This window comes from Peromyscus maniculatus, chromosome 21 (assembly GCF_049852395.1).
Source record: "Peromyscus maniculatus bairdii isolate BWxNUB_F1_BW_parent chromosome 21, HU_Pman_BW_mat_3.1, whole genome shotgun sequence".
Taxonomy (NCBI): Eukaryota; Metazoa; Chordata; class Mammalia; order Rodentia; family Cricetidae; genus Peromyscus; species Peromyscus maniculatus.
The window spans coordinates 48,867,085-48,890,817 of NC_134872.1; the positions used below are offsets into that span (position 1 = coordinate 48,867,085).

Sequence of the window (23,733 nt, forward strand, 5' to 3'; positions counted from 1 at the left end):
GCCACGCGGCACATTTCTAACTTTGAATAATGGATGAGGCCAGGGAAGGCATTGTGTTCTTCCTGGTGAATTATTTACCAGGAGCCTCTAAATTGAGGGCTCTCCATTATAAACGTCCGAATCTTGCACAGGTACGCAGCCCCCCCACCCTCCCCCGTTTTCCACGTAGACAAAGCTGTCACCTTCCCTCTGTGCTGTCGCTCCAGGCAGACCCTGGGCCGGTGACTGGGTCTGATGTCCTCTCCCCTCAGTCACTGTGTGCCCCCTTCATGGAGACCCAGGGCAGATCTGCCAGGGCAGCTAGAGTCAGTTAGGAGACCGCCAGTGTTACAGACACAGGGAGCCCTGTGTGTGCTGAACTACCCTGTCTTGTGTGTCCCTCTGTCCCTCCAGCTGTTGTCCATCCTTGCCTTTGTCCTTCAGTCCACCCGTCTCGTGTCTTCCGGTCCCACTTTCTCTTTGGCTCTTCCTCGGTCTCGTCTCTCTGCCTCCTTCTCCCAGCCCTGTGCCTGCCAGCTCCTGCCCGTCCCCTCCCCTCCTGTCTTCTGGCTCGGTGTCTGCCTGTCATTCCTGGCTCTGCTGGTCTGTAAGAGGCAATCCTGGAAGAACCGAGGGACACTTAAGTGAAGCCAGATCTTGGGGCCTTCCAGACCTGGCTACAGACTGGCAGAGTAAGCACAGAATAAACCTGAGGTCTTTGTCTTTTTTTTTTTCCCTATTCAAACTGTTACTGCATCAGTGCCCTTTTTTTCTTGGGCTGCGTGTGTGTGTGTGTGTGTGTGTGTGTGTGTGTGTGTGTGTGTGTGCTCGCTCTACTGCTTTATGATGTTTGCCCCCAGGGTAGGCCACCCCAGGCTGAAAGCATCTGGCCCTGAGCTGCATGGTTTGGGTGCTTTTTGAAAGTTACTTTAAGGAGTTGTTTCCGTTCTACAACAGTTGACTTGTTTTTGTTTTTCTTTTTTGTCTTTTGTTATTGATTTAGGAATTAAAATCCTTACTTTGCCATCTTCAGCCAGAATGCTGAATGACGCTTTATTTATTTATTTATTTATTTATTTTGGTTTTTCGAGACAGGGTTTCTCTGTGTAGCTTTGGAGCCTGTCCTGGAACTCACTCTGTAGACCAGGCTGGCCTTGAACTCAGAGAAATCCGCCTGCCTCTGCCTCCTGAGTGCTGGGATTAAAAGGCATGTGCCACCACCCGGCTAAATGATGTATTTTTAAAGTGTTGCTTTTGGGAGGGAAAGTGTGTGTGTGTGTGTGTGTGTGTGTGTGTGTGTGTGTGTGTGTGTGTGTGTACGAGTGTGTTGCTTTTTTCCAGAAAGCTTTTTTGAAGTAAAGCAGTGAGTAGTAGTGAGGAGCTGGAGAGATGGCCCAGTGGTTGAAGGCACTGCCAGGTCTAGAGGACCTGGGTTGTGTTCCCAGCACTTTCATCAGTGGCTCACAGCGGCCGTAACTCCAGCTCCGGGAAGTCTGACACCCTCTGCTGGCCTTTATGGGCACCTGCACACACATGTAGCATACGTACACACATGTGTAAATATAAATTTAAAAATAAGAGGGCACCGGATCCCCTGGAACTAGAGTTAAGGATGGTTGTGAGCCTCCATGTGGGTGCCAGGGAAGGAACCTGGGTCCTCTGCAGGAGCAGCTGGGGGGGCTGTTAACCACTGAGCCTTTGCTTTAGCCCAGCGATGAAGTGTTTGCCTGGCATGCACAAGGCTCAGGGTTTAATCCTCAGCACTGCAAAGGAAACCGAATGAATGGATGAATGAATGAATGATGAATGAATGAGTGAATGAATGAATGAATGAATGAATAATAAAAAAATCCTAAGTCATTAGTAATGTGGTTAAGCGTTCCTAATAGGAGCCGGGCGATGGTGTTTTTGAGAAGTTGGAAGTATTTGAAGAATGGCCTGACTCTAAACAAACAGCTGGCCCACCAGGCCACAGATGCCCCCTCCATCTAGTGTGGGCGGACAGGACTCTCCCCCTGAGTGGCAGCTGAACCGCAGTCATGGCTGCATGTAATGGTGTTACAAGGCTTTGCCCACGTCTCTCGTACATCAGAGTCAACATTTTCCGGCCACGGTGGTAGCAGAAGTCACAGAGTGTTCGGTGCTCGGGCAGAGGCCACACCCAGTCCTGCCCCCAGCACCCAGGAGTATAACCCAACCCACCAGCACTCCCAGGCGGCCCTGCTTCCCCTCCATCCAGATTCTCCCCTTGGTGCCCAGGTTGTCCAGGTGTCCGACCTCTTAGATCTTTGGGGCAGCCGTTGGTAAGGCAGGGGGTTGACTCTTCTCTGGAGAGGAAGTCGGGGAAGGGACTGTGTGTGACTGGACTCCTGGGCCCTGCCTCTAGAGGACAGCCGAGCTGCCAAGGGGGCCACATGTGCTCGCCATCCCAGCTCTTGTGTCCCCGGCCATGCGGCAGAGGCAGCTTGCCAGAGACCTTCCACATCATGACATAGCAAAGCGATTTCCTCACATTCCGCTCCCTCGGCTGCTCGGGAAGTGGTTTGCAGAACATTTCTAAGTATAAAAATAGGAGACTGACGCCGCTCTTCTCCCTTTGAAAACCAGCTGAGGTCCAGCCTCTCGGACAACTTTTGGAGCAAGGAGGGTGGAGAACAGAAGAAGCTGGGGGAGGTGTGGGGGATGTCCAGGCCCTGAGGATACCCAGACATTTGGGGGAAACAAGGGTTTCTTTGCGTGTATGGAGGAAGGTATGTGGTAGAGATTGAATTTCAGGCTGTGGACAGCTGTGCTCAGCTGCCTACTTGTTTAAAAAATCTTTGTTGAGATAGTCTCACTGTGCAGCCCTGACGGTTCTGGAACTCACTTTATAGACCAGGCTGGCCTCGAACTCGAGATCTGCCTGCCTCTGCCTTCTTAGTACTGGGATTAAAGGTGTGCGCCACCATGTCAGGCTTAAGATGTGTGTGTGTGTGTGTGTGTGTGTGTGTGTGTGTGTGTGTGTGTGTGTGATGTGTATGAGTTCAGATGCCCACAGAGGCAGAAGAAGGTATGAGATTCCCTGGAGCAGCCTGATGTGAGTGATAGGAACTGAACTTTGGAAGAGCAGCAAGTCCTCTTTAACCACAAGCTACCTCTTCATCCTCTAAAAAAGAACCTTTTCCCCTCTGTCCAAACCCAGCCATGCACTCCTCTTCTGGGAGGGCAGCAGGGTTGATGGAAATGAACGCTGAAAGCAGAGAAGACACCAAGTTAAAATACCCATGCACGTGGCTTTTAAGAGCACTTACTGTTCTTACAGAGGACCCGAGTTCGGTTCCAGCACCCGTTTTGATGGCCCCGTCACCTCTGATCCCAGCTCCCGGGGATCTGATGCCTTTTTCTGGCCTCCATGAGTGCCTGCGTTCACATGCACAAGCCCATACACGGTTAAAAATAAAATGAAAATTCTTTAAAAAATACATGTAAAACAACTATTGTATTTTAGAATATATCCAAACAAAAGGATTTATATTAAATCCAGCAGAGTGGTTGTGGGGAGGGGTGCTGAAAGGGAATTCGTGAACAAAAAAGGAAGTCCTTGCTTGCCTTGGGTGCCATCACGGAAAGAATGTAGCCCTGAGAACCTGACGCGTCCGTTTATGAAGATACCCTAACTCCAGGGTCCTTGTCTATGAAAGTGGTTGAGGCTCAGTGAACAAAACTCCTGCTGCATGAACAGGAGGACCAGAGTTCAGATCGCCAGAACCTACGTAATTGGAGGATGGGTGTGGCGGCCACCTAAAATCCCAGTTCACAGGAGGCAAGCCGGCTAGCTAGTCAAGGTGAATCAAGAGTTCTTTGTTCAAGTGAGAGGCTCCACCTCAGTATGTAAGGTGTGATTGAGAAAGATGCAGGTTCAACCACATCACACACATCACATACCATATCACACAACACACATACACCACACACATACACACAGCACACACACATTGTATCACACACAACACATATCACACATACACATGACACACACATCCTATCTCACAACACATGCACATCATATCACAACACACACAGACGTAACACATCATACACACACACCACACCACACCACACACACACACACACACACACACACACACACACACACACACACACACACAAACATCACATCATGCACATACAGAAGCGTAAATAAATACTGCTGACCAGTGCTGAGAGTTCCTTGAGTCAGAAATAGCACATCATCTTCCCGAACCTGGCAAGAGATTGGCAGGCTGTCATCGAGTGGACCTCTCCCAGGGTGAAGCCGTTTTCTCTGTTCTTCCAATATGGGAACTGCAAGCGACACATGACTCCGAGTACTTGAAATGTGGCTAGTGGACAGAGTCTGAGGAAGCGAGTTTTCAACTATGTTTCATTCTATTTTTATTATTTTAACAGTAGGTGTGTTGTGGGGGACATGGTTATGTGTCCCATGTAGGTGCCCAAAGGTTTCCGAGAACTTTGAATCCCCTGGAACTGAAGTTGATGGGTGGTTGTGGGCTGTCTGATATGGGTGCTGAGAACTGAACCCGGGTCCTCTAGAAGAGCAGCCTGTTCATACCCGCTGAACCATCTCTCCAGCCCATGTGGACTTCATTTCAAATTAAGCTAGATTTAAAGGGCCTCGAGTGAGCTGGGAGTGGTGTAGATAATCTGTTCAAGGCGTCCGTCTTCCAGAAGAGAAACTCAGGCCGGGGAAAATCAAATTGACTGTGATAGAGAAAGGTAGATCTAGAACGTTATTTCAGGGGAGGTGGGCGTTCACCAGATTGTTCTTATCCCATACATCAGTGGTTCTCAACCTATGGGTCGAGACTCCTTTGGGGAGGGGCTCGTTGAATGACCCTTTCACAGGGGTCGCCTAAGACCATCAGAAAACACAGATATTTACATTATGATTCATAAAGGTAGCAAAATTACAGTTATGAAGTAGGAATGAAAATAATGTTATGGTTGGGGGTCCCCACAACATGAGGAACTGTATCAAAGGGTCGCAGCGTTAGGGAGGTTGAGAACCACTGCCATACATGCTCACTGGTACTTTTCCTAGTGTGCCAGTCACAAGGAGGGTCACAGAAATGCCATCATGTGTATAAAAGCCAGCCCTCCCTGTGGGTGTGGCAATGGCCTCAGCGGCATAGAAAAGCAGTCGAGGGTCTAATAGGGAGGCTGAGCCTAGGAGAGGGAGGGTCACAGTGAGATGACAGACCCCCCTTCCCCAGCTGCCTCAGACCTGGTGCACCTGCCATGTAGAGGGTCACCATTAATCCCTCCGAGGCCTGGCCCCACATTTGGCAAGTGAGAGCCAACTGTGCAGCTGGAGGCTGGGGTGGGGAAGCAGCCTGGGGACTGGGGCCTCTGAGTCTGGTGCTCCCCGGCATCCCTGGAACTCGTTCATTCAGAGTTACGTCTTGGAGCCTGGGCAGGGGTGATCGGCTAGGGTTACATTCTAGAAGGACTAGAACCCAGGTCTCCCTAACCCATGCTTCTTCATGATCACACCACTTCACTCTGAGTTTTAGTTCATTGCTGATTCCTTGGAGACACGCAGAGCTGTTTGAGGGTCTCTAAGGGTGGGGCGCGTGTGTCAAGTTCCACCCTCCCTGTAGAAGACGGTGCCACATCTGTGGTGTGGCCACGTGCTGTGGAGTATGTACACACCGCAACTCTCTGCTCGGATCCACGCGGTGCTCGACACACGGCCTCCTGGAAGTGGGCCAGAAGTTCTGAGACCTAGGGAGAGAACTGGTCCCCTAGGTTGGTTCTTCCTCGGCCCCTGCTGATGGTGTTCGGTTATCTCACCTCGATGAGGGAGCCTGTCCAGGTGCAGGGGCAAACGCAGTCTGGTTCTGTTCCCTCCTGCTCTGCCCAAGTGTGGATGGAGCATTGGGGACAAGAGGACTCCAGTTAGTGACCCATCCGTAGGCCTTTTGTAGACCCTGGGAATACAGAAAGGTGTGGATCTACCACTTGGTGGGGTTTGAAGTTAGCTGTGGACGGACTCCGATGACTGACGCTGTGCTCTGTGCCTATCCTCAGACTCACTGGTGCTGAAACTACGTGTAGTGCCCTTAGAGTAGGTGGCAAAGGATATTTCGACTCCCAGCCACAAATAACTACCTGGGTGAGCCGGGAGATGCCTGGGCTTGCTGTTTATCTCTGTGATGTGTTCCCACAGTGATGGAGACGGATTCCTCAAAAGTTAACCGGTGGGTCCTGGAGAGAGGGCTCCGCAGTTAAATGCTCTGGTTGCTTTTCCGAAGGACCTGGGTTTGATCCCCAACACCCTGATAAACGGAGTGTGGTGGTACATGCCTATAATCCTAGCAGGCAAGAGAATTGGAAGTTCAAAGTCATCCTCAGCTGTACAGCAGGCCACCCTAGGCTGCACGAAGCCCAGTCTCAAGGAGGAGAGAAAAGGGAGACCAGAGAGGTGGCTGAGCAGCTAAGAGTGCTTGCTGCTCTTGCAGAGGACCTGGGTTCGGTTCCCAGGACCCACATGCCTCACAGCCATGTATAACTCCAGGTCCAGGGGATCTGATGCCCTCTGCTGGCCTCCAAGGGCACCTGCACACATGTGGCAAAACTCAAGCACAGTTTAAAGAGAAAGAGACGAGAAGCAGAAGTTTCCACTCGGAGAGTCTGATGTTGGGGACTGTCTTCTTGTGGGACAGGAGCCTGGCTGGCTCCCTTACCTGGAGCATTTGTACTTCTCAAGTTGAAGGCTGCTTGTCCTGGCCTGTGCCCGAGCGTTGTTGCTCCAGAGAGGGCATGGAAACTTGGCACACCGTCCCTCGTTTCTGTTGATATCTGCTCCAACAGGATCCACTGTGGTCTGGGTTCCAGGGGCCACCTGGAGTTGAGTTCCCCCAAGGCCCTGGGCCCTGGAGCCAGCAGCTTAGTCTTGAGCTCTGGTGTGTAAGAGCTAAGCCATGTATGTGTGACTGAGTGGTGGACCCTGGGTAGAGGAGGGCCACACACACTCTCAGGAACACGTACGGCCATGTAAAATGCCCTTGGCTTCCTGGAGCTGCTTCTGAATGCTTGGGCTGCCGGGACATAACTCAGTAACCAGGGTCATGGCGGCTCCGCCTGGTCTTGAGATACCCGTTCAAAGAGTGGGGTTTTATTTAATAAGAGGGAGAAGAGGGAATTAAAATTATTTGGTCACATGCAGGGTCTGAGGCCTGTACAGGTGCTGGAGGCGTTTTTTTCTCCGTAGGTCAAAGGATTAGGCCCTGGCAGTTGAAGTGGATACTTGAGTGACTTAGCCGACATTACCTAGAACTGGAATGCTTCGTTGGAGCGTCTGTTGCTTGGCAGTGTGTGGAACCACATAGGTGTGTAGTCTCAGTACTTGGAAGGCAGAGGCAGGAGGATCTCAAATTCAAGGTTGGCTTGAAATGCATGGAAAGACTCTGTCTAAAAAAACCAAGAACTAAGGGCAGGTGTGGTGGTACCTGGTTTAGTCCCAGTACTCAGGAGGTTGAGGCAGACAGATCTCTCTGAGCTCGAGATCAGTCTGATCTACATACAGCAAGATCCAGGCCAGTCAAGGCTACACAGTGACACACTGTTTCAAAGTGCTCTCGTGTACACTACACACACACACACACACACACACACACACACACACACATACACACACACCTCTCTATGGTTAGGAATGTAATTCCATGATAGAACACTTGCCTGGCATGCTCAAGGCCCTGGGTTTGAACCCCAGTACCACAAAACAAAATCCCCAAACTAAACGTACTGCTGCCCCCTGCTCCATGAAGTGAGTGTGTCAGCACATGCGTGAGTACACACCATGCACACAGACTAGCTTGGAGCTCAGAGAGCAACTTGGGGGTACGAGGTGTGGCTGGGTGCCAGGTAGAGAGCTGGTGTGGAGTTTGGCCTTTCCCTGAGAGGTCGGGCCTAATGTACGGCTTGGAAAATGCCCTTAAGAGGCATTCACGGCCCCAGCTCTGCTGGGGTTCTGCCTGCATGTTGTTGCCAAGGAGCTTCTTGGGGGCTTTGCCGATGGGCAAAGTCCTACCCGGACAGTGTTGCCTTTTAGATTTCCCATGGTGTGTGTGGACTTAGCATAGATGAGTCCACGTAGGCCTCGTACAGCCCGGACGGCAGCCTGGCGTCTTTGCTGTGTGGTAAGGGGAAGGGTGCGGGGCGCTACACGGATTGTAACAGGACAGGGCCGTGTTGTGTCAGGGAGGCCGCCTGCCGTCACACAGCTCCACCGAGAGGACCATTGAGTCACCAGAGAGGACTTTTCCCAGACCACAGAACTGAGGGCATCCTCAGGTCGGAGGTAGGGACCAGGTGGACCACCTTGGTCTCTGAAAGCCTCCTCTGTCTTTGTTGTATCACTTTTGGTTTTTAGAGATAGGGTTTCTCTGTGTAGCCCTGGCTGTCCTGGAACTCACTCTGTAGACCAGGCTGGCCTTGAACTCACAGAGATCCCCCCGCCTCGGTCTTCTGAGTGCTGGGATGAAAGGTGTGTGCCACCGCTGCCTGGCCATATCCCACTTCCTCCCTTCTGCGTAACAGAGATTTCTAGGGGTCCTGGGGCCTGGCATTGGTGCCAGGGCCTCTCTGGTTCCTTAAAACATCCATGAAGCAGTGTCTACCACAGGTCATGCAGGCTGACAGCCTGGGCACATTCCCATCGCCTTCTGAGTAAACGTGGGGGCCACTGAGCAGGGCCTCAGAGAAGCCCAGAGGCTCCTTTCTGCTGTTTTTTGAAACATTAAAGTCTGTGCAGCCAAGCACTAACCAGGCCCTGCTGCGAGCTGACGTCAGGACGGGGGCCCCTGGGAGGCCTGACTTTGATGTTTCCCAGGCCATGTCATAGGGGTGTGGGATGGGGGCACTCTGAGTGGCAGTCTGGGAATGCAGCATCTCTGGTCACAGCTCTGGAGCAGCTTAGCTCTGGCCCCGGGAGAGGATGTGGAGAGCGAGGTAGGGGTGACTTCGCTGGTGTCCCTCTGAGTTACACAGAGTCCTCTCAGATTTCTGCGGCAGGTGGTCTGTGGTTCCTGCACCCCCAGGGCCTGTTCCCTCATCGCGCCCACCATCTGGTTATCCTCTGCTCCATGGTGATTTGTCCTCTGTCCAGGCTTTGGGTATATCCCTGGGCCGTGGCATGAGGAGTTTTCTCATAATGTTCTGAGGATTTGAGTCCTTGAGCAGGAAGAGAGTTCATGGGATTAACAGTAGCTGCCTTTTACAAAGGCGAACTCTGGCCAAGGCACTTCACACATACAGCTGCCTTGTGGCTTACAACACCCTCTTGTGTGGCTCACAAGGAGCAGGACAGGATCTGAGTCTGGTCTGTCTGAATCTGGATGGACACACACATAATTAAAAAGAAAATAAGCCTTTAAGAAAGGGGGGGGGACCAATCCTCACACAATCAGGCTGCCCCACCCCCTAAAAAGAAAAGAAAAATCTCATGGGTTTAGCCAATAAGATGGTTAAACAATTAAAGGCAGTTGTCATCAAGCGTGATAAACGACCTGAGTTCAATTCCTGGAACCCATATGGTGGGAGGAGAGACCTGACTCTAAGGAATTGTCCTTAGCTCTCCATACACAAGCACTCTGCCCATACAAACAAGTAAATAAAACCATCTCAAGGCTGAGGAGATGGCTCTCAGTATCGCGCTTGGCACCCAAGCATGAAGTTCCATCCCTAGAGCCCACGTAAGAATCCAGGTGTGGCGGCTTGGAATCCTAGTACCAGAGAGCCGTAAGACAGGAGACTCCCTGAGGCTCACTGGCCAGACAGCCTGACCTACTTATAAGTTTCAGATCCGTGAGACCTCATCCCAGAGAACAAAGATGGCGAACTCCCGCAGATGGTACCTGAGGTGACCTCTGGCCTGTTCATACATGTGCGCATGTACACGCACACACAGACACAGTTTGTTGTTTGTTTTAAGACCCCTGATGTTTTAAGCAAGTCTACATCTTGTGTCGGGCTGCATTCTGAACAACAAGCTGGATACCCTGGCTACCACAAAGGCAGGCGTTGTCTGTGCTCTTCGGTGAACATCCTGGAGTTACAGGTTGAGCGTCCCGGGGTGTTGGTGAATTGTATTTACAGAGAGCCACTGGAGTGGAGCTGAATCTGCCTGTCACAGGGGGTGGTTGGCACGTGTTCCTGATGCCATGCTGTCCTAGACACGAATTGTCTCCAGGTCAACCAGTGTTCTTTGAGTGTCTTTGTGAGCCTGGCATCGTCTGTGGGAGGTATGTCTGCCACACTACCTGACTGTGGAGAAACTGACTCTCCCTTAGAGGATCAGATATTTCCGGGGAGGGCTGGGAAGAGCATGGGATGAGGTTGGCTTCTTTGGGTTATGGGCTTGGCTTTGAACATGTGAGCTATCTGATCTTGAGCTCAGCCTTCATATTCCTGGGCCCGAGTTTACTGTTCTGTATGACAAAGGGGTTGTATCATGATGCCTAGCAGGGCAAGACCACACCCCTGTGGAGTATTTAGAAGTGTGTAGGGGAGTGTCTGGGTTGGCATGGTAACCAGGGGTGCTCAGCAGCGCCTGGAGGTGTATTTGTTAACGGCACAGTGGGTGGGATCACCCTGCTTGGTAGAGAATTGTCTTCCCCAGAGAACCAACAGGAACAAGGCTGCTTTGGCACACTTTCCGGCTCCCTGAGTGTTTTGTGTCAGGAGATGTGGGCCTTTGGGGAGGTTGGGAGATGGACTGGTACCAGAGTAGCCCCTCGTCTGGACTGTTGGATCCTAGGACCTATCTCGACATTGACTCTATGAGAAGACAGAGTCTCATGCCTGGAAGAACCAAGCCTCACCTCCTGGGTCCTGAGAGAGCGCTCGCTAGGCCGTAATTAATCCCCAGTGACTTGGAAAGGGACCCTGTTAGTGTCTCCCTTCCCTTACATGGCCCTGAGCCTGCTTCTTCCCAGTGCCTGGGAACATTTCTTCCATGGTCAAGCCCAGTGGCTCCAGGACTCTGCAAGTTACCCACATGGGCAGGAACAAAGCCCAGCATGTTCCTCCTGACGCTGCCCTAACCAAGCCAGCCACATGTCCGGCCCTGCCCTCCAGCTCTCCCGCCCATCTGTTCAGCACAGGTGTTTTGATCTCCTTTGTCTCCCTGGCCTTGCTTCTGCCTTTGGTTGTGGGGCCCCTCCTTGTTCGTGGTTGTTCCCTTAGTGGTGACCAAAGCTGAGTGGCCACGGTGCACGAAGGTGAGTGGCTTTACGTAGAAATCTGTGGCTTTGACCACGGCTGGATTCTTAGAGACAGAGCAGAGGCCGTTAGAACAGCCATTGCGCGTCTTGGCCATAGCTTGTATGTCTAGAGGAGTGTGGCTTCTCCAGTCAAAGGACGGTGTCTCCCACATCACTGCCTGAGGATCTGGGGCTGCAGAGCATCTGTGGGTAGCCTCTAAAGCTTTCCTGACCACCTCTGTTGCTGGCACTCTCGGGTGTTTCAGGCAGAGTTCCTGTCTTTCCATGATGTTCCTTAGGTCAAGGTTGAACTTTGTTCTGGGCCTTGATTCTGGGGTAGGTAAGGGAGGGTTGGGTTGCTTGTAATATCCCCTGTTCCCCAGCCTAGCATCAAGATCTAGGATCTGGTCCTGTAGGTCAGGTGTCCTTCTCTCTGGGAAGCCTGATGCAGCCAGCCCCCACCCAGACCTCGAGGCGCCCTTCCTCATCTGCACGCTACAGGCACCAACTGCGCACACCATCTGCTTGGCATTTACATGACCATAGTCATGTCCCGTGTGTGTGTTCTGTGTATCCTCAGAACCCAAGGCCCCTTGAGCAGAGCGTGGCTTGTCTCTGGGTTCCGCAGAGCGTCCAGTACAATTCGTGCTCCTCCGTGGATTTTCGGCAACTCTAGCTTGTCCTTCATCCCTGTGTTTACCGGCCAGCTGTGTCCATGGCCCCTTCCCTGTGTCAGGATGGAGACGTCGGCTCCTGACCCTGCCTCTCCCACATCTATATCTGCAGGTACCCAGGCCGCGATCGTCTTCATCAAGGAGCCGTCTTCCCAGGATGCACTGCAAGGGCGCCGGGCGCTGCTCCGCTGTGAAGTTGAAGCCCCAGGGCCGGTGCAGGTGACCTGGCTGCTCAATGGAGTGCCTGTCCACGACACCGAGCGACGTTTTGCCCAGGGCAGCAGCCTGAGCTTTGCGGCTGTGGACCGGCTCCAGGATTCTGGCGCCTTCCAGTGTGTGGCTCGGGATAATGTCACAGGAGAAGAGGCCCGCAGTACCAATGCCTCCTTCAATATCAAATGTGAGAGCCTGTTTGGAGGGAGGAGGGTACTGTACCTGGTGCATCTGTCAGACTCAGCAACTGAGTCCTGGGAGCCTTCTGCCTCAGTTTCTCCTACTGCCAATTGAATGGGGCAGGTAGAGTTCAGTTGTCCTGCTTGTGTGGATAAGAGGGACTTGGTAGTCTCTTCCCTCCCACCCTTCTTCCCTCCCCCTCACTTTTCTTCCATCTTTCCATCTTCTGTTTTTCTACCTTGTCCCCTCCCCTCCCCCCATCCTTCCAGCTCCTCCCTTCCCCTTTCTTTGCTGAGTTTTGGCCCCAGGATCCCATACATGCTGAGCACACACTATTACCACAGACAGAAATCTCTCATTTTTCCCAGCCTCCCCCCACCACTTCAAGTCTCTGTCCCATTTCTTTGCCAGAGACTTCCATGGACGTCCTTGGCATGCATTAACTTTGACGTGCCGGGGCGGCCCTGTGCTCTGTGTCTGCACCATGGTCTCAGCCGTAGCGTCCCAGGACTTACCTGTGTGTGGCTCCAGGGCCTGCGGGCCCCACGATGCCCTCCTTCCCCTCACGTCCCCCCTCTACTCTGTTCTGACCACAACTGTGACCTCTGCTCCAGGGATCGAGGCAGGTCCCGTGGTCCTGAAGCACCCGGCCTCAGAAGCGGAGATCCAGCCGCAGACCCCGGTCACGCTCCGTTGTCACATTGACGGGCACCCTCGGTAAGGAGCCGAGGCGGGTGGGATGGAGGGTGGGATGGAGTCGGTAGCCATGGCGCGGAAGTCCCAGAGTCTGTGCATGCGTCCTTTGCTTTATGCTGTAACCACTGCCTCCAGCCCTCGGTGCTCCTTACCCCTCCCCAAGTGCTCCCACCAGTGTCTGGAGGAGGGTGGACACTGCATGGGATGACCCCGGATTCTGGGAACCGACAGATCTGGAATGTCTCTGCTTCTGTCCCTGAACTAATGTTCACGCAAACGACTCCCTCCCCGGGCTCCATCCCTCCACCTGTGAACTGCCCAGTTAGACCTCCTGATTCTGTGTCCTCTTTTCCCTGCTTATGACCCCGACTCCCATGCACAGGCCCACCTACCAGTGGTTCCGAGATGGGACCCCCCTCTCAGATGATCAGAGCACCCACACAGTCAGCAGCAAGGAGAGGAACCTGACCCTGCGTCCGGCCAGTCCCGAACACAATGGCCTCTACTCCTGCTGTGCCCACAATGCCTTTGGCCAGGCCTGTAGCAGCCAGAACTTCACCTTGAGCATTGCCGGTGAGCCTGTCGTGGGGGCAAAAGAGGGGGAGACAGAGCAGGGAGGGCGGGCAGGGAGGGGGCTCACCGCCCTGCCTGCTCACCCCCTCCACACTTCCCCGGCCACAGACGAAAGCTTTGCCAGGGTGGTGCTGGCGCCCCAGGATGTTGTCGTAGCACGGAATGAGGAGGCCATGTTCCACTGCCAGTTCTCAGCCCAGCCACCCCCGAGCCTGCAGTGGGTCTTCGAGGAGGATGAGACTCCCATCACTAACCGCAGCCGGTAAGACGCCGTCTGTGGGTGCTTTAGAAACCCACAGATGTGGGTACGACTCGGTTCAAGTCCCCGTTAGACCTGTCCACCGTGAAGGTGTATTTCTTCAGGCCTCCAGCAGATGGCAGTAGAAGGTCCTGGTGTTGCCTCGTGTGACTCCCACACACAGTCATGACCTAGCCATGTGCTTGATTCCCCTCTGCTCTTGCCCACGTGGGCCGTCTGTGATGGAGAGTAGAGACTCGGGGATAAGAAGTACACAGGTGTTGCCAGAGAGGCCAGAGCTGGCCCACCATGCTGCAGACGCCGGGCCTGTGCCTGCGGTCTCCCATCCCTTACGACGCGGCTTGGCTCCTCATGGTGTTCAGTGACTTGGAGGGCCGCGTCATTATCCAGCAGGCTGGGTGTTTTTGTTTGTTGTTTGTTGTTTGTTTTTTGTTTTTTGTTTTTCGAGACAGGGTTTCTCTGTGTAGCTTTGGCGCTTTTCCTGGAACTCGCTCTGTAGCCCAGCCTGGCCTCGAACTCGAAGAGATCCACCTGCCTCTGTCTCCCGAGTGCTGGGATTAAAGGTGTGCTCCACCACCGCCCGGCTTCAGCAGGCTGTTTGAGAAGAAATTGGAAATAAAGTTAGGACCAGAGTGTTAATAATAGTTATGGAAGTTCAGAATACGGGGCAGGGGGCACTGTGGTCTCAGTCTACATAGAAAGATCCAAGGTGGTACTGACACCCACCACACACACATTTCAGGAGGAAGCAAATGTCTCTGAGCTTCGGGAAGGGTTTGCCCTCTCCCGGGATGCTTGTCCAGACTATAGGAGAGGAAAGAATGCCTTCGTGGTACTGGACATAACGGTGGTCACTGAGGGCATTGCTCCCTGAGGACGTCATCAGGCCATCTCATTTTCTGGGAGGCTCCTGTCCTTGAAGCTGGGGTGCCCTGACTTGCCTCACTTACTATACTTTGCCTTACACTCCTTCCCTAAAATTAAGTTCCTTGCAGTTGGAAAACACCTGCAAACTGACTGTGACACTTGTGCTAGTCATCCCAGTATTTAAGGGGTTGAGGCAGGAGGATGAAAAATTGGAGGTCAGGGGCTGAGGAGGTGGCTTCGTGGGCTTCGTGAGTAAAGTGATGCTGAGCAAGTGTGAAGATGTGCGTTCAGATCCCCAGCACCCGTGGAGAACGCTTGGCGTGGCAGTGTGCATGTGACCCTGAGGGCGGAGACAGGTGGGCCTGGGCTTGCTGGCCAGAGTCTCGCTGAAATGCTAAGCTCCAGATAGAGTGAGGGAGCCTCTCTCCTAGAGCAGGTAGCCTCTGGTCTGCACGTGTGCACACATAGGTGAGCACACCTGCGCGCGCGCGCGTGTGCGCGCGCGCGCACACACACACACACACACACACACACACACACACACACACACACACACACACACAGTTTGAGGCCACTCTGGGTAAGGTCAAGGCCAGCCTGGGTGATATAGTAAGTTTGAAGCCAGCCTGGAGAGATAGCCCAGTAGTTAAGAGCACTGGCTACTCTTCCAGAGGATCCAGGTTTCATTCTCAGCTCACAGCCACCTGTGACTCCAGTTCCAGGGGATCTGATGCATTCTGCAAGCACCAGGCATGCATGTGGTGCACAGAGATCCATGTAGGCAAAACACGGTACACATAAAAAGGATTTAAAAAAAAAGCTGGGTTGTGGTGGCGCACACCTTTAGTCTCAGCACTCAGGAGGCAGAGACAGGCGGATCTCTGTGAGTTCCAGGCCAGCCTGGTCTACAAAGTAAGTTCTAGGACAGCCAGGGCTACACAGAGAAACCCTGTCTTGAAAGACAAAAGCAAACAAATCAAAAAAGAGTAAAAAAAAGGAGAGAGGCTGCCACATTTGATAGCACACGCCTTTGATCCCAGAATTCAGACGGCAGAGGCAGGGGGATCTCTGTGAGCTCTAGGCCAGCCTGGTCTACATAGAGAGTTACAGGCCAGCTGGGGGAACACAGCGACCTCCTGTCTGGAAAAGAGAAGGGAGGGGCTGGAGCGATGGCTCAGTCGCTAAGAGCGCTGGCCGCTCTGCAGAGGGTCAGGTTTGGCTCAGCACCCAATGGCAGCCCACGACTGTCTGCACGCCAGTGCAGAGTGTCTGACCCCTCTTCGGCCTCCGCTGACTCTAAGGGTGCACATGGTACAAATACATACACACAGGCAAAACACACATAAAATAAAATAAAATTTAAAATAAGAAAGCTACTCACCTGCACACAGACACGCACAAGTGCACACATGCACCCTTCCCACAACCCAGACCCTCGCAACGTGAAATCTCAGTGCATCCGGTTCCAGAAGGAGACCTAGGACCACCTCTTCCGACAGTCCTCTCTCCCCTCCGCAGCCCCCCTCACCTCCGCAGAGCCGTGGTATTTGCCAATGGTTCCCTGCTGCTGACCCAGGTCCGGACACGGAATGCAGGCGTCTACCGTTGCATCGGCCGGGGGCAGAGGGGCCCACCCATCGTCCTGGAAGCCACACTGCGCCTGGCAGGTGGGTCTCTGCTGTTGAGGTGGCCCTGGATCCGGTGTTGCCGGCTCCTGGAGAGTTAGGGCCCTTGCTGGCTTAGCTGGCAGCTTGTAGGGCCGAGAGAGGAAGAAGATGCTGGGCCAAAAGAGGAAATGCGGAGAGGAGGAATTGTGGCTGGAGGGAGCCCGGGCTTATAGTAAAGCACCACCTGCCTAGATGCCCAAGGCAGTCAAGCAGTTTACCTTCTCCTCGTGTCCTTGCAGAGATTGGAGACATGTTGCCATTTGAACCACGGGTGTTCACAGCTGGTGGTGAGGAGCGTGTTGCCTGCCCAGCCCCCGAGGGTCTGCCTACACCCAGTGTGTGGTGGGAACATGCCGGCGTGCGGCTTCCTGCCCATGGCAGGGTCTACCAGAAGGGTCATGAGCTGGTGTTTGCTGCTGTTGCTGAGAGTGAGGCTGGTGTGTACACCTGCCATGCAGCCAACCTCGCTGGCCAGCGGCGACAGGATGTCAACATCACTGTGGCCAGTGAGTACTCTTCTCCTGGAGGGTGAGGAGCGCTGGGTGGTGGCCTAGGAGGTTCTGGGATGCGGGTGTAATGGATGGAGGTTTCCTTGGTGTACACCTGAGGCTCTCTCCAGGTTCTGGGCTCTTGGGAATATTGGTCATGTGACGGTAGTGAGCCAGACACAGAGGTAGAGGTGGTACTCCAGAGACGTAAACACTGCCCTTCCAGGAAAGCCGTCCCCTGACCACAGAGGAAGAACACTGTACTGTAACCCCTGGGATCACGTTCCTTGAGCTGCAGAGGTCTGTCTCTCACCAGTAACAAGGCGTGAAAGCAAGATAGTTGGAAAGATCAAATGTTACAGATGAAAAAGATATCTGTCTGTCTCTGTCTCTTTGTGGGGGGGTAGCATGGAAGATGTGTTCACCTGTGTCTGTGGAAGCCAGAGGTCAATGCCAGGTGCCTTTCTCTCACTGCCCACCGTTATCCGTGGCCTCTCGCTGCCCACCGTTATCCGTGGCCTCTCGCTGCCCACCGTTAGCCGTGGCCTCTCGCTGCCCACCATTAGCCGTGGCTGTCCACCGTTAGCCGTGGCCTCTCGCTGTCCACCATTATCCGTGGCCTCTCACTGCCCACCATTATCCGTGGCCTCTCACTGCCCACCATTATCCATGGCCTCTCGCTGCCCACCATTATCCATGGCCTCTCGCTGCCCACCGTTAGCCGTGGCCTCTCACTGCCCACCATTATCCATGGCCTCTCACTGCCCACCATTATCCATGGCCTCTCGCTGCCCACCGTTAGCCGTGGCCTCTCGCGGTCCACCGTTAGCCGTGGCCTCTCGCTGAGCCCAGAGCTGGCTGTTTGCGCTAACTTGCTTGCCCATCAGGTTCCGGGGATCCTTCTGTCTTTGCTGCTCAGCTCTGGGGTGGCAGATGTGTGCCGCTGTCCCTGGGTCCCCGAGTCCTGCAACTCCAAACTGGCTCCTCGTGCTCCTGTGGCACACACTTACCCACTGCGCCGTCTCTAGCCTTTCTCTTTCTCTCTTTGAGAAGTAACAGAGGTCAAGTGGTAGCTTTGTTTAGTTCATCGTTCTTTGCAGGCTTTTTAAAGAAATATAACTGTGGCTGGAGGGATGGCTCAGTGGTTAAGAGCACTTGTCAGAGGACCAGCTTCAGTTCCCAGTACTCTTGTGGCTGCTAACTATCTGTAACGCTAGTTCCAGGGATCTGAACCTCCCTCGACCTCCGCAGGCACCAGGCATGAGGTCCACAGACAGACTTGCAGGCAACACTGTTGTGTGTAATATAAAAATAAATACATCTTAACGTTTTTAAAAAATAAGACATTTTGGCAATTCTTCCCATAAAGATAATGAAATTGGGCTAGGGATGTCGAGTGCTCATCTGCCATGCGCATGTTTACTCCCCGGGGCCACGTAAGCTGGGAATGGCGGCACACGAGTATAATCCGAGCCTGGGGAGGCAGAAGAATCAGTGTTCGGGAACATCCTCAGCCACAGGAAACCCTGCTTCAGAATGACAAATGCTGACACCTCAGAGGACGTAGTTTTGCACTTGGACACCTGGCTCGGGTGGGAAGCCTTAGCTTATAGGTGACTGGGTGGAGGATGCCCACGTATCAACATACAGACCAACGCGAGCTGTCCCACTAGCCCTCACCGGGATGTGCGGGCCAGCCGCTTTGTTAAGGGTACTTTGGGATCCTCAGACTCAGGACACATGCTTGTGCCTGTTCAGTTTGGTTGGTCTCTTGACAGAGGTGAAGCTGTGCTGGGCGCGCTCTGAAGAGACCCGTGGAATCTGAGGGTTGAACACCAGGCAAGCAATGCTGGTCAGACGTGGCGATGTAGTCTCGAGTCAGAGGAGGCTGGGTTCAGGGATTTCGTTCAGTCCACAGAGACTTGTCGAGGGGTCCCTATATGCCAGGGCACAGTTCCCGGTTCTGGGAGCGTGGTGGTAAGCAAGCCGCACACGTAACACGCCACGTGGCTTATTCTAACAAGAGAGACAAAACAAGTGTGAGGAACGACTTAGTGATCATTTTAATAACTTGATTTTCTTTTATGTGTGTGGGTCTTTGTGCCATGTGCATGGCTGGTGCCACAGAGGCCAGAAGGGACCGTTAGATCCAGCGTTACTGCTGGTTGTGAGCCGCCCTGTGGCTGCTGGGAACTAAACATTGATCCTCTGCAGGAGCAGCCAGTGCTCTGAATTGCTGAGCCGTCCTCTCCAGCCCCCTAAATACATGGTTTTAGGTTGCAGGATAACATAGAAAAATCACAGGGTAAATGATGAGATAGGATGGGGGGCGGGGCAGACTTATAGAAGGCGGCATTTGAGCTGGGGCTTAAACTAAGGAAGAATCACGGCCAGAAGTAGGTGTGTGACTGGGAGACAGTGGGGCCGTGGGGCTTCCGTGGGGTAAACCTAGTGAGAGTGGCTAAGGCTGTCTGAGATGCAGAGACCTCTAAGGACACAGTGAGGATCTCAGCTCAAGCGGTTCTTAACCCTGGCGGCTCGCCACAGCCACTGATGTGCTTACATTTTGTGGGTGGCATTCACCTTCGAGGGCTCATGAGCTCCACAGGGCTGTTGGAGGGCCAGTCAGTCACGTGTCTTGCTAGGCCAAGTTTCCTCACACAGAAACTGGATTCCAAGAGGGCAGAAGTGTATTCAGGAAGGCAAGGCCAGGCCCAGGCCACCCAGGTTCCAGGAAGCAGAGATGGACTGCCTCTTGATGGAGAATGTGTGGCTGTCACATTAAAAGGGATGAAAGGGTCCGGGAGGGTTGTCTGCTGTCTGCTGCTGTAAGCATTCTGCCTCGCCAGGGCAGATAGGAAGTCCTTGCAGGCTTCCATGTGGAAGACCGTCTGTTCTGAGAAGACTGGAATGTTCGGGGTTGCTCAGACGGTGGGGTGGATGCTTGCCACCCAGTCTGACAACCTGAGTTCAGTCCCCGGACCCACAGTGTGAAAAGAGCTGGGCCCCAGCAAGTTGTCTTTGACCGTCACACATGCGCGGTGTAGCCCTGGCTAGCCCGGAACTCACTCTGTAGACCAGACTGGCCTTGCACTCAGAGATCTGACTGCTTCTGCCTCCCAAGTGGTGGGATTCAAATAATGAAAAACTTTTTTAGGAGTATAAATAAGAGCTGGGCATAGTGGCACATGCCTTTGATCCTAGCCCTCGGGAGGTGGAACTCTGTGAGTTCAAGGTCCACCTAGTCTTTACAGAGAGTTCCAGGATAGCCAGAGCTACATAGTGAGACTCTGTCTCCAAACAAACAAACAAACAAACAAACAAACAAACAAACGAGAGAGTAAGTAGGGAGGTCAGTTAGTAGGTACCTACTCATAGATGCCCAGGGAGCTATTGAATGAGCCCGAACAAGAGGTGGCAGTGGTGGAGATGAGAATTGGTCAAAGTCAGGTCCAGTTTCAGAGCTTTGGCAGGTAGGGTTGGTAGAGAATAAAGTGAGGGCCTCGGGCCCGTAAGTCAAGACTGGACCTGTGGCTTCTGCATTTGGCTGGAAATGAACAATGTTCCTTATTGAGATAGAGAGGCTAGGACAAGCAGGTTTGGAAGGAAATGAGTACAGTTTTCTTTTCTTTCTTTCTTTCTTTCTTTCTTTCTTTCTTTCTTTCTTTCTTTCTTTCTTTCTTTCTTCCTTCCTTTCTTTTTTTCTTTTTTCTTTTTTTTTTGGTGGGGGGAGACAGTTTCTCTGTGTAGACCCTGCTGTCCTAGAATCCACTCTGTAGCCCAGGCTGGCCTCAAACTCACAAACTCACGCCTTTAATTCCTGCCTCTGCCTCCCCGAGTGCTGGAATTAAAGGCGTGCGACACCACTGCCCGGCAAGCATAGTTTTCTATGTATGTGACGTACGAATGCCTCCAGCTATCCGTTTGGAAACCCCAGTAGACAGTTGGCTTGCCGTGAATAGACGACCCCAACCCTATGTCCTGATTCACGGCATCGGCCCACGGCAAGCCGTCTATTCATAAGGTAGAGGAGATTAGGCAGGGAGCTGATGCAGCTAAAATGCAGCCGTTTTGAGGACCAGCGCATCAGTCATGCTGTGACAAATGTCTGAGGAGTCAGGAGTAAAGAGGAAGGATTTACATTTGAGGCATCGTTTCAGAGCTTTTGCTCCGTGGTCTGTTGGATCCATGGCTTTGGGCCTAAGGGGCGGCAGCGGCCTGAGTCAGAGGTCGCTCATCTCATGGTAGCCAGGAAGCAGAGGGGGTTTGAGGAGGAGGGGTTTGGAACAAGACACGTCCTTCAGGGATGCATGTGACTTGGAGTGGACCCTTAGGGACTCCCCCACCAGGCCCCTGCTCCAGTTTCCAGAATGGTGATCAAGCTTTCAGCACATACACCTGTGGGGTCACATTTAAACTATCACACTAACTGTGGCCCAGCGTGATATAATACCAAACAGAACCAGAGTGGTGGGGTCCTTTTCTTCCCTTTTTTAAAAATAATTTATTTTTATTTTATGTGAAAGCGTGGTTTTCCTGTCTGTATGTCCGTGCACCATATGCATGCCTGGGATCTGGGAAGGCCAGAGAGGGTGCTGTACTCCCTGGAACTGGAGTTACAGATGGTTGTGAGCCGCCACAAGGGTGCTGGGAATGGAATCCAGGTCCTTTGGAAGAGCAGCCGGTGCTCTGGTGGAGTCGTACATGCCACAGCTACAGATAGATCCTCTGTGCCTCGTGGGAGCCGTTGACGTCACTTCTGGAACTTCTCTTTTCCTAGTTGGACTGAGGGTGGAGGAATACACCTCGGGTGTTTGTTAGGGACGCAGTGGAGATGTTGGAAAGTGTTGGCATCCAGGCCTTTGGGTGTCCCCTGGGCAGCCTGGGGGTTCTGAGACCAGGACCGCTGGTGTCTTCGTGTCTTCTGTGATTGGGACCTTTGGTTCAGAAACCTGTTGTTTAGCTCAGCGGTTTCTCGTTGTCACTCTAGCTGTACCCACGTGGCTCCAGAAGCCCCAGGACAGCCAGCTGGAGGAGGGCAGACCTGGCTATTTGCACTGCCTGACGCAGGCCACACCCAAGCCCACTGTCATCTGGTATAGGAACCAGATGCTTATCTCGGAGGTGAGAAACGTGACTTTTGGTGAATGGGAGTTCCCCTACAGTCTCTCAGCGCCCGCCCCAGAGCTTTCGTACCCCAGAGGCTGCCCTCCGGGAGAGGTGCGTGTAGCCTTTGGTATTAGCCGGTTTCTACTCAAGTCTGTCCTGCAGGACTCACGGTTCGAAGTTTCCAAGAATGGGACCTTACGCATCAACAGTGTGGAGGTGTATGATGGGACATTGTACCGATGTGTGAGTAGCACCCCAGCCGGCAGCATCGAGGCCCAGGCCCGTGTCCAGGTGCTGGGTAAGTCAGCAGATGTGACGTGTTGGGAGGATGCCTGGTCTGTCCGGGCAGAGGAGTGGTGGGAAGGGGCAGCAGGGATGGCCCTGGCCTCTCTCCCTGTCTCAGATCCTCCTCTTCTCCTTCCTCACGCAACCAGAAAAACTCAAGTTCACGCCCCCGCCTCAGCCACAGCAGTGCATGGAGTTTGATAAGGAGGCCACAGTACCCTGCTCGGCCACTGGCCGAGAGAAGCCCACGGTTAAGTGGGTGCGGGCAGGTGGGTACCATGTGACATAGACTAGGGCAGGCAACTTGTCCTGTGTGTATGTCTGAGGGACAGGGGAGTGCCCAGCCTGCTCCCGGAATTGTGGGGGGAAACCAGAAATGTAGGACTGAGAGATAGTCGAGGAGAGCTGGGAAAGCTGTAACCCCAAAGGGTCAAGAGTGCAGCGCTGGACAGCGCAGATGACGACTCCAGGCAGAGGTGGGTGGTTGTCAAGGCAGTGCTGTTAAGACCTGCTCTGCGCCAGCATCAGAGTAGCCTGGACTCATTGGCAAACGTGGGGGGCGGGGTGGGGGGTGGATCACTCCACCGCCTGCCATCCTCTGTCTGTCTTTTCTATGAATCTTTTACTCTTACATAATAATTTTATGCATATACAGTCTTTACATATTACACTTCCTAGCAAAGACATGCCTATTTTATTTGTTTGTTGTTTGTTTGAAGTAGTGGAGTAGGGGATTGAACCCACAACCTCAAGTATGCTAGGCAATCTGCCCCATTGAGCTATATCCCTGGCCACTTTTAAACGATTTTATTTATTTAATTAATTAGTGTAGTTTGCTCGTTTGTTATAGATACGGTCTTGCTGTATAGTCTTAGCTGGCTTGGAACTCACTGTGCAACCCAGGCTGACCTTGAACTTAGGATCATTCTGCCTCAGCTTCCCAAGTTCTGTGATTATAGGCACCAATATGCCTGACCTTTTTTGTTTTGTTTTTATGTTTTTTGAGACAGAGTCTTACTCTATAGACCAGGCTGCCCTCAAACTCCCAAGGATCCACCTGCCTCTGCTTCCTGAGTGTTAGGATTAAAGACATGTATTACCATGTCTGGAGCCTATATGGCTTTTGTTTAATTTTTACTTATTTATGTGTATTGGTGTTTTGCCTGCATATATGTCTGTACACTATGTGAGTGCATTGCCTGCAGAGGCCAGAAGAGGGCATCAGATCCATTGGGAGTCGAGTTATAGACGCTTGTGAGCCACTAACTATATGATGCTAAGACTCAAACCTGAGACCTGGAAGAGCAGCCCATTCTCTTAACGAATATGACATATATCCAGCTCCCCCCCCCCCACACACACTTTTTTCCTTTTTCTTTCTTTCCTTCCTTCTTTCTTTTCTTTTCTTTTTTCTTTCTTTTTTTTTGAAGCAAGGTCTCGGTGTGTCGCCTGACTGACTTGCTGTCCTTGTAGACCAGGCTGTCCTCGAACATAGAT

The 23,733-nt window shown here is 52.8% G+C and overlaps 1 protein-coding gene across 2 annotated transcripts in view; it reads left to right on the plus strand.

Moving 5' to 3' along the window:
• The window catches only part of Ptk7 (protein tyrosine kinase 7 (inactive)), a 63,482-nt gene that overhangs the window by 27,501 nt on the left and 12,248 nt on the right, over positions 1 to 23,733 (plus strand). Inside the window, exons 2-10 of one of the 2 annotated variants that reach the window (XM_042266570.2) lie at positions 12,012 to 12,299; positions 12,907 to 13,009; positions 13,371 to 13,561; positions 13,670 to 13,823; positions 16,206 to 16,354; positions 16,594 to 16,860; positions 21,833 to 21,966; positions 22,114 to 22,249; positions 22,386 to 22,505. In XM_042266570.2, coding sequence (XP_042122504.2) covers positions 12,012 to 12,299; positions 12,907 to 13,009; positions 13,371 to 13,561; positions 13,670 to 13,823; positions 16,206 to 16,354; positions 16,594 to 16,860; positions 21,833 to 21,966; positions 22,114 to 22,249; positions 22,386 to 22,505 — 1,542 coding nt within the window. Of the gene's footprint in view, positions 1 to 12,011; positions 12,300 to 12,906; positions 13,010 to 13,370; positions 13,562 to 13,669; positions 13,824 to 16,205; positions 16,355 to 16,593; positions 16,861 to 21,832; positions 21,967 to 22,101; positions 22,250 to 22,385; positions 22,506 to 23,733 lie in introns of both variants that reach the window. The other variant, XM_076557731.1, reaches the window with a different exon arrangement.